Source organism: Ursus maritimus, unplaced genomic scaffold (assembly GCF_017311325.1).
Source record: "Ursus maritimus isolate PB19 unplaced genomic scaffold, ASM1731132v1 scaffold_2, whole genome shotgun sequence".
NCBI lineage: Eukaryota > Metazoa > Chordata > Mammalia > Carnivora > Ursidae > Ursus > Ursus maritimus.
In genome coordinates this window covers 101629527-101639708 of record NW_024424452.1, presented here as the reverse complement: position 1 = coordinate 101639708, position 10182 = coordinate 101629527, and the positions used below count along the sequence as shown (strand labels likewise).

Here is a 10182-nt window from a genome sequence, read left to right as displayed (position 1 = left end):
GCATTTCTAAGCAGAAGGGAGAGAGGGGGCAGGAGGCAAGGAGTGACTATTCCCCCAACCCCACACACACCCAAAGGGAACTGAGAGATCCTCAGGGTCTTGCCTAATGCCGTTGCCCCCACCCCCACCTCCAACTACCTCTCCCATCTCCTGGCCCCCAGCTTCCTTGCTCTTCACCCGAGAAATCAGCTTCCAGCTCCTCAGACTGCTGCTGGGCCCAGCCTTGGGAAGGTAGAGGGTGTGCTCATGGCCCAGCATGAGGCCCAGCCCCTGGAAACCTGGTTAAAACCTGGAGGCACTGGCGGACCCGTGGGGGGAAGGCTTTGCCTGCTTCCTCCCCCCCACCCCTGTGGTATCCTAGCTTCCTGTTCTTGGTAACAATCAACAGTGTGGCCCCGCGGGGGTGGCCCTCTTTCTGATCCCTTCCTGCCCCCTTCTTTGATCCCCAGGGCCCCACTATCCATTCGTGGAGATACTGGTGGGTTTGGGGGAGCGGTTGAGGCAGAAGCCAGCCTCAGGTCACTTCCCACAGATTTACCAGGGATTCCCAGGCTCTCCTGCCCCCGCCTCCACTCTGTTCTGGGTACCAGGGCTGACTGCTACTCCAGCATCTCCTTTCAGGGAAACCACCCACTCCCCAGAGTGAAGAAGGGTCCTGGACCAGCTGGCCCTGGAGGGGCTCAGAAAGGAGCCGTGCCTGGTCACCTCCCCGCCTTCCAGGAGCAACATCAGGCCCGCAAGGCCTCCGGAGCTCCAAAGTGTCATCCTGGTCTTCATCCTACCCCTCCTCCCCCACGGGCCAGCAGCAGAGGCGAGCCCCCTCCCCACCACCCCTCCTGTGTGCGCACCCCTGTGTCTATTGTAAATCATTTCTTTTTTGCTGTCACCATTTGACAGCTGAATCAGAGAAGTGGGAGGAAGAGAGAGGACGGGGATTGCGCGTGTTGGGGCCGGGAAGGGAAGGGTGTTTGGAATGTTACAAGGTAGAAGAAGCCGTGCAGCGAGCATGAACCAGCTGGGCTGCTGGCCAGCAAGGGGCCTGCCGAGGCGAGGCAGGGGTGGGGGGCAGTGGAGTCTTGGATGCGGGGGCCACTTCCTAGGCCCCAGGCATCCAGGCGCCCCAGAGGCGAAGAAGACGCAGGAGTCCCCCCACCCCCCCACCCCCCACCCCCCCGGTGTGAGGGCCAGAGACTGTCCGCTATCTGTAAGTCTTCTAAATAGATGTCAGGACTCTGGGAAGGTGCTTGGAGGGGCTGGGGGCAGGGAGAAAGCCCCCCAGACTCTCCTACAAACTGTCTCTACTATCTACTTCCTGGCTGGCTGGTCCATCTCCAGCCACAGGTAGCTGACAGCTGGGGTGCGGCCCAAGTCCTGGGGATGACCCTTCTGGTCTGGCCTGGGCCTTTCTTCCCCAGGGTGGAGCAAGGATTCCTGCCTCCTTCCTCCCTCACCCCACCTCAAGTCCGCACCCACCTCTGCTTTGAGAAGGTGCCGCCTGCACCTGACCATGAACTCGCAAGGCTTGAAGGGGCAAGGGCTTCCAGGACCAGGGCTCTGGGGCAGAAGCAGAGAAGCAGAAGCCAGTCTCTGGACTGGGCCAGCTTGAGCAGGAACAACTTGGAGTTTCTGTGCGGGACAGCGAGGAGCTGGGGGTCAGCTGAGCTCTGCCTAGTAGGCAGGCAGAGACTGGATGTGACAAAGACCCAGAGGACAACAAGTCCAGGGAGCGAGGGGGTTTGGGAGCTAGGGGAACCAGGGTGGTCAGGAATGGGCTGGCCCCTCCTTCTCCATCCCCCCGGAGCAGGGCCTTAGGTCCACGGCAAAAGTGCTGGGCCACTGCCAGCCCACCCCCAGAGGGGCACAGGCAAGAGGCACCCGACCCCTGCTGGTGGCAGCAGGCGCAGGAGGGCAGCACGCAGCTGGGGTGTGCGTGGGTGGCAGCAAGGAGGGGCAGAGGGAGGAAGCTGGCTTCCTGAAGCCTCCTCAGCCCTCAAAGACCGACCAACAGACAGACAGACAGCTGGCAAGAGGCAGCCTGGGGGACACAGCTGCTCCAGTAAGTACCTGAATGGGGGGAGGAGGGGCCCTGTGGTCCTGGGGTGGTGTGAGCCCTGGGGAGGTGGGAGGGCATCTCCAAGGCGGGTGTGAGTGAGGCTGCATTGGGGGCCATGGTGCCTGGCTGGAGAATGGGTGCTGACCTCGCTGATATCGCCGAGGGGCATGGGGCACGGGAGCCGCAGGGGGGTGTAAGGAGAGCAGAGGCCAACAACTCCCTTCCTGCTTCGTGAGAGCTTCTTTCTACCACCCACATCTGCACAGGGCCCACTCTGTCCCCTCACCTCTGTGACTGCCTGCGGGCTTAGCGACTCTCACACCGCCCCCACCCCTCGGAAGCTGTGACCTGGCTCTGGAAGATAGGGACTGTCCCCCAAGAGGAGACGGGCCCCACCACCTCCATGCCCCCTCTTGTGCCCCCAGCTGTCGCCTCACCATGCGCTGCCGCTCAAGGGCTTGGTGAGGCCATTTCCTGTGACGGTTACAGAGGCGGGAGATGGGGGGATGGGCAGAGGAGGAAGGAAACACCCCCCCAGCCTACCTCCCTGGACAGAGACCCCAGAAGTCAGAATGACTTGGAAACAGCCAGCAGTTACGACAGGGTCTACCAGGGTCCCCAACAGGCTCCAAAGCTGCAAGAGGCCTCAACCCTCTCATCTCAGAGAGGGCCTGGACTAGAGGTAGTTTCTGTGACTTTCTTTCTCCCTTCTACACAGAACACATCGTTTCTGTTTCCTCCCTTGTCTTCTTTTACCTGGGCCCCAGCTTAGAGCCCTCTGTCCTCTGGCCTTGGGCAGCCTCTTCTCCCCTCTCTCCCTCCTTCTGGAGTCTTTCCTCCCCTCCCCTCTCCTCCCAATCTCTGCTCCTTGTCTGGCCCCTACCCCAACCCCAGACTGCCCACCACCTGGGTCCCCTTGTAGAGACCCCGGCTTTCCCGCAGCGACAATGACAGCACTGCTCAGTGAACAGAAGACACCCCAGTGAAAACTGAGGTGCCAGAAAGCAGGCAGCTGGCCTGGGTTGGGAGCCTTCTCCTGGCCAGTTGGACAGGCCAGAGGTCAGCAGCTGAGGGGCCCTATCTTTCAGGTGAAACTCATGGCTGAGTGAGCCTTCCCTGGGCCCAGCACCCCACCCCAGCATGGTCCAGGACTGTGGGGGGTGCTCCAGAGCACAGCTGCCGACTTGGTCTCTGGGGGCAGCCATGACCCAGCTTCCACCTGCCAAGGCACCAGCCAAGAAGCATGTGCGGCTGCAGGAGAGGTGAGATCTTTCCTGGGGCGGGGGGGGGGCCTTCCCGGCCCTGAGACCCTGCCTGGTTCCCTCCATCTGCCCCTCCAGCTCTGACAGCTGGGTCCAGAGGGCCCTCAGCTGTTGACTCCAATCTGGAAAGGAAACCCAATGTGTTCATTTGTGTGTCATTTGCATGTCATTTACATGTCTGGGTTATAAAGTTTCATGTCAACCCAGCGCCTGCGCCCCAAGCCCTAAATTGGGCTAAGCAGCCCCTGGAGCAGGGCTGTCTTGGGTCTGGATGTAGGTCTGAGCTTTAGGAGCCTGGAAGGAATGGGCAGAGGCGGGCAGCTGGAGGTTGAAGGCTGCCCTGATCTGACTGACAAAAAAAGGGCACATAGCAGGGGACTGAACCCTTGAATCTCCTGGGCCTCTGGGTCCAGGGGAAGACAAGGAGCAGCCTCCTTAGACGCACCCTGTAACAGTAATAATGGCTAGGGCAGCCATTGTTTCCAGGCACTCACTGGGCACTGGTTGTCTGCGCCCACAGGCGGGGCTCCAATGTTGCTTTGATGCTGGATGTGAGGTCCCTGGGGGCCGTGGAACCCATTTGCTCAGTGAACACACCCCGGGAGGTCACCCTACACTTTCTGCGCACAGCTGGACACCCCCTCACCCGCTGGGCCCTGCAGCATCAGCCACCCAGCCCGAAGCAGCTGGAAGAGGAATTCTTGGTAAGAACTTGGGGTCCCCTCCGATCCACTCTGCCCTTCTGAATCAGAGACAGCCAACGGGCACCATACTATCATAAAACGGGCACTCAGGGATGACGAGAACCCCAGTGCCAAGGGAGAAAACCACCCCCTGCTCCCCCTTCTGCCCTCCACCCCACCCAGACCTACTAAAGCCACAAGGGAACAGCTAGGACCAGCTCCACTAGATCGGGGCGGGGTGGGGGGTGGAAGGGGGGAAGGAGGCTGAGAAGAGGTATCGGCTATTCACTCATTTCCTCCCTCTGCCAGAAGATCCCCTCAAACTTTGTCAACTCTGAAGACCTGGATATTCCTGGCCACGCCTCCAAGGACCGGTATAAGACCATCTTGCCAAGTAAGAAGCGCGGCAGGCATCGAGGGAGGTAGTGCTGTCCCTGGGGCTGGACAGGTAGAAGGCAAGACACACAGCCTCAGCCAGCGAAGAGCTCCTTCACACGGGGCACCTGCTTTCAGCAGAAAAATACCAATACCTCACCCGGGCTGGGGGAAGGAGGAACAAGAACCACAACCATAAGGACTGGCGGCTCATATTTGCCGATGATTACTGTGGGCCAAGCAGGGCTGCAAGCCCCTGATAGTAACTCATTTCTCGAAATGTCCCCGTGAAGCTGATGCTATGGTATGATTGCTCCCATTTTACGAACGAGGCAGCAGAGTCACATCACTTGCCCAAGATCACAACTTCTTTCTGCTCTTCCCCCACTGTGGGAAACGCCCAGCAGAGGTCCATAGTGGGAAAGGCACATCAGGACGGCTCCCAGAGAGAGGGCTTTGAGCAGCTCAGATGCAAGGCAGCCGCAAGACAGCAGTGACAAGTTTGGAGATGGGAGTGCAGGGGCTGTAAGCTGTTGACCCCGACAGCTCAAGGGACCCAGGGATCAGCCCCTCCCACTTTTCAGAGGCAAACAGGAGACCCTTGCAGACTCTCTCCCTCCCCCCCGCAGAGCAGCCTTGTCTGGCCAACCCACCTCCAGCAACTCCCCATCTGGAGGCCTCAGCTCACCACCAGCTCCTGCGGTTCCAGCCCTCTGCCCGCAGGGGTGGGTCAGCACTCATCAAGTGAGGCGGAGGGAGCAGTCCTTGTTCTTGGCCTAAGTCTAATCAGACCCGCAGCCACGAGAGAGGGGAGAGGTCCTTCTGCCTGCAATCCCTCTCTGTCCAGAACCAGGCCAGCACCCGGAGAGCTAGTCTCCTTTCCTCACAAGCTAGGTTCTCTGTCCCTGCTTGGATTGGATCTGGAGAAAGCCCTCCCCCTTTGAGGGAGAGGCTGACACACCCAGTAATGGAATGGGAGTTCTGGTCCTGCTTCCCCACTGTGGGATTTTAGGCAAGTCACTCATCCAAATCCCGTATTCACCATCAGAAAAAATTTTCTCCATGACATCTCTTTTTCTGCTCCTATTGGTACAATCCTGTTCCACATCCTTACTGACCTCAAGGCTAGCCTATCTCACTCACCGCCCATTAAGCCCCTGCTGCTCTACTCCCTTTCCTCAATAGCCCGTCCTACAAGGCACCACCCCGTTAACCTTCCCCAGTTATTCCTTTTTTTTTTTTTTAAAGATTTTATTTATTTATTCGACAGAGATAGAGACAGCCAGCGAGAGAGGGAACACAAGCAGGGGAAGTGGGAGAGGAAGAAGCAGGCTCATAGCAGAAGAGCCTGATGTGGGGCTCGATCCCATAACGCCAGGATCACGCCCTGAGCCGAAGGCAGATGCTTAACCGCTGTGCCACCCAGGCGCCCCCCCAGTTATTCCTTTGATCATGTCACTCCACTGCTCTGAAACATTCTGTGGCTCCCTATTGTCCACATATAAAATAATTTAGTGGGTCTCTGGCCACCTGCTATACTGGAGGTACTGTGAGAGGCACAGGAACTCACCTCTTCCTGACCCTGTTGGCGTGTGCATTAGTCGTCCCCTTCTGACCTCTGACCTCTGCTGATTTTTACTTCCTAGATCCCCAGAGCCGTGTCTGTCTAGGCCGGGCACAGAGCCAAGAAGACGGAGACTACATCAACGCTAACTACATCCGAGTGAGTGGCCTGGCTGCGGCTGCCCTGCAGGGAATGGGGCGGGGGGGGGCTGTGTTTGAAGACATCTGTCCCGGGAGAACATCTTCCAGTTGCGGGTTCCTGCTCCAAATCACAGCCGCCACGGCCCCGCCTAGCTGGGGCCGACACTGAAGAGGCCCCAAGCCACCAACCAAGAAAACAGAGCACGTGTTAAGCGGAGAAGAAGATACCACCCAGTCTCCTTCATGCCCGCTATCACTTCATCCCTCCCCACCCTCTATGCGGGGAGGGTACGCCGGGAGGAAGTTGCATTTTTGAACCCATTCGCTCATATCCCCAGGGCCTGTCGCTCTTAGCTCTGCTGGAAGGTGCTGGCACGAATAGGAGCTCTTGGCTGGCCCCTTTTCTCTCTCTCTAGCCTTAACTGCTCCCCAAAGCAGCCCCTCCTTTGTGGAGATGGTTAACATCAAACTACAGGAGCCAGGGAGGCAGGGTGGCCTTTGGACCCCAGCTTCCCACCTCTATTGGCCCTAAGTAGATGCAAAAGCAGTGCCCCCTAGTGGCTCAAAGTGGGCAGGACAGCGGTCCGAGGTGCCAAGAGGTGGAAAGCTGTTAGCCAGGGCCCGGTGAGGAAAGAAGACCTCCATTCACTGCAGAAACGTAGGGAACAGTGGTCGTCTAGATTTCGTCATCTCGAGGTGCTGAGATTCTGCAGGGGAGAGGAAGGGGCCAGCAAGAGTGTGCTACATCTTGCTACTAAGTATAGAAAAGTAATATATAAAAGTGAAACACTCACTCCACGCTGTTGAACACTGTTTTCTTATTTCGCACTGGTAGAAAGTAGCAGGGGAGGAAGGGAACACACGCTGACAAAGGATTTGGTATGTGCGAGCCTCTCAGTATGCTTCGTGGAATGTAATCTGTACCATATTCCTGCAAGTTAGATATTATGTCCAATTTACAGATGAGAAAGCTGAGGCTTATGGAGGCTGGGTAACCTGCTTATGGTGGCATAGCCAGTAAGCGCAGAACAGGGATTTGAACCCACGTGTTCCTCCCTCCAGAACCTCTGTCCTCTCCACCGTGTGGCTTCCAGTGCACGCATGGGTGCGTCTGCGTGTGTGTTCAGTGGCTTCGGGCTGGTCCCAGGACCTGCAGAGTCCAGGACTCCCCCAGAGAGCTAACTCTCACTGCTTCCCACCCTTCCTTGTGTGCGTGTACTCCCCAGGGCTACGATGGGCAGGAGAAGGTCTACATTGCGACCCAGGGCCCCATGCCCAACACTGTGTCGGACTTCTGGGAGATGGTGTGGCAGGAAGAAGTGTCACTCATTGTCATGCTCACTCAGCTCCGAGAGGGCAAGGAGGTAGGAGCCATGGTTCTTCGTGAACCCAGAAAGGGCTATACCTTCCCCCACCACACATGCCCTTACTCAGGGCCGCTCAGGACTAGGGGCTCCCCTGGGAGCTGACAATAGCCAGGCCCAGCTTGCACTCTCAGAAAAGTTTCTGAGATATATGCCATGGAGGCTATCCACAGCGAGAGTGGGGGATGGGATAAGCACTTCACCTGCATGTGCCAGGCTCAGGAGAGCCCGCCCCAGGTGCTGACCCAGGCAGTGCGCAGCCCCTCCAGTGGGGGTGGGAAATGGGGAGGGGACCCCACTCCCCTTTCTGCTGTCCTGGCCCCTGCTCCGGCTGATAGACACTTCCCCCTTCTGACTCCCAGCTCCCTCCCTCCTAGAAATGTGTCCACTACTGGCCCACAGAGGAGGAAACCTACGGACCCTTCCGGCTCCGCATCCAAGACACAAAAGAGTGTCCGGAATACACCGTGCGGCAGCTCACCATCCAGGTACGGGGAGGTCAGGCCGTCTCCAGCATCTCTGAAACTCAGGCCCAGCCTTCCCTGGGAGCCAGGGGTTGACTCATCTAAACCTTCTAGAACACACATCTAAAGAAGAGCTTGAGGCACAGAAGAAGGAAAGACAGGGGGACTGCCCTGGTCTAATCGGGCAGAGCCAACAAACCAAGCGGGAGCACCAGGAAGGCCCATCCTGCTGTGCTGAATGGCCGGGAAAGGAGAGGTGGGGCCCCCACATCATGCTGTAGGAGCCCCAGGAAGTCCAGAGAGATGTATGATAAACATATGAAGTGCTTCAAAATGCCTTCTCTTATCATATAGCGTTGGATACTTTTCAAAGCGTTTCTCTACCAACTCCTTATCTTCCAAGCATCCAGAGAAGTAAACCAATAAGATATCACTATCTCCTTTTTCGAAGTGAAGAGAATGAGGGTAAGGGACTTTGCCCAAAGTCATGTGCTGGTTAGAGGCTGAGCCAGAGCTAGGACTTGAACGTGGGTCTTTCCCCACTCCCCGGACAGCATTCCTTCCAGCATTCCAGAGGAGGGAACCGTGGAGTTTGAAGAGCAGGAGAAGGGAGGGCTGACCTTGCCTGCTCGGGGTCCCTGACTGTCCCAGGGAGTCATTCTAGCCCTTGACCTCCTCTGGCACCAGAGATGGCTGGCAGTGCCCCCTCCCCGACCCTGGTTTTCATGCCTTGTCCTTCTGCCAGCACCAGGAGGAGTGCCGGGGACTGAAGCACATCCTCTTCTCCGCCTGGCCTGACCACCAGACCCCAGAATCAGCTGGGCCCCTGCTGCGCCTGGTGGCCGAGGTGGAGGAGAGCCCAGAGACAGCTGCCAACACTGGGCCCATCGTGGTCCACTGCAGGTATGCGCACCCCCCTCCCGGGCAGCCTCGAAGCAGGCCCCTCCTCCCTTGCCACTGGGTCTATCCTTGGAATGGGTCCAGGAAGGACAACATCAGGCAGGCCCAATTCTTCCCAGGATGGGAATCTCTAGGTCATTCAGCAAGGTACCCAGTGTTTATTCTCTCCTTCATGCAGAACCTGGCCATCTGGGCCGGACATTCAGACACAAGCCAGAGAGGGGACCGACTCTCAGAAAGCTTCCCAGTCTGCTGGGGAGGGAGGTAAACACGGTCCCTGCTGGTGAGAAACTCATGCTTATTGAAAACCTGTTACTGTCAGGCACAGTGAGAGATGCTAAGGAGACAGCTTGGCTTCTGCCGACAGGCTTACAGTCTGGAGATCACAAGACGAAGCACTGCGACGGCGGCGTCTGGGAGCACAGAGCCAAGTCGCCCGTCCCAGACTTTGGCCAGAGAAGGTTTTCCACGAGAAAGGACATTTAAATTAAGTGAAAACCTGAGAGGTGAATTAGCCAAGTGAAGAGTGGAAAGGCGAAGCATTCCGGACAGATGGGACAGCGTGTGCAAAGGCCCCTCGATGACATTTTTAAATGGACACATCGCTGGGAGTGGAGTTAGAGGATGAGGGCCTGGAAGTCATGTGGGGGAGGGGAGGAGAGTGATAAGAGAGAAGTCTGGAAGGCCAGAGGACGAGAGGCCTCATAGACTGGCTAAGAAACTTGGATTTAGCCACGGGAATACTTGGGCTACAGAATAAGACTCTGATTGCGAGCGAGCGGGGGTCACACAGGGGACAAGCTTACAATAAGGAAACCATTCGGGAGTGCGTGCCCTGAATAGAACATAGTGGCAAAAGTACAGACAGAGGCAGGACGCCTGGGTGGCTCAGTCGGTTAAGCATCTGCCTTCAGCTCAGGTCATGATCCCAGGGGCCTGGGAACGAGTCCCGCATTGGACTCCTTGCTCAGTGGGGAGCCTGTTTCTCCCTTTGCCAGTCTCTCTCTCTCCCCCTCTCTCTGACATAAAATAAAATCTTAAAAAAAAAACCAGACAGACAGAGGGGACTCATGAGCCCCTTCCCTGCAGATAGCACCTGGGCATAAGTGCTGGCAAGTCATCGGGGCTCAGACAAGAAGTCTTCCCGAGGAAGGGGGCCAAGAAGATTTTGAAATAAAGAGCGAGACAGAGTGGAGTGCAGGAGCCGGCTGTGGGAAGGACCCGAGGTGGGGAAAGGGGGCAGCTGTGGACATAAGTCATGGCTGGAGGAGGGAGAGGGCCTCAGCAAGCCCGGCGTGAGCCCTGACAGCCGGAAACCACTGCCCACTGCTAAGCAGAGGACAGGTCCTCGAAATGTCCACAGGGACTGGGGGGGGG

At 57.7% G+C, this 10182-nt stretch overlaps 1 protein-coding gene across 6 annotated transcripts in view; it reads left to right on the top strand.

Annotated features, from left to right (window-relative positions):
• Positions 1–1939: 1939 nt before the first annotated feature.
• Positions 1940–10182, top strand: part of PTPN7 (protein tyrosine phosphatase non-receptor type 7) — an 11250-nt gene continuing 3007 nt past the window's right edge. Inside the window, exons 1-10 of one of the 6 annotated variants that reach the window (XM_040636460.1) lie at positions 1940–2056; positions 2320–2514; positions 3142–3315; positions 3836–4019; positions 4308–4392; positions 6020–6096; positions 7304–7441; positions 7819–7929; positions 8651–8808; positions 9173–10115. In XM_040636460.1, the coding sequence (XP_040492394.1) occupies positions 3194–3315; positions 3836–4019; positions 4308–4392; positions 6020–6096; positions 7304–7441; positions 7819–7929; positions 8651–8808; positions 9173–9296 (999 nt within the window). In that variant the 5' untranslated portion in view covers positions 1940–2056; positions 2320–2514; positions 3142–3193 and the 3' untranslated portion in view covers positions 9297–10115. Of the gene's footprint in view, positions 2057–2319; positions 2515–2592; positions 2736–3141; positions 3316–3835; positions 4020–4307; positions 4393–6019; positions 6097–7303; positions 7442–7818; positions 7930–8650; positions 8809–9127; positions 10116–10182 lie in introns of those variants that run through there. The other 5 variants (XM_040636461.1, XM_040636459.1, XM_040636458.1 and 2 more) reach the window with 5 other exon arrangements.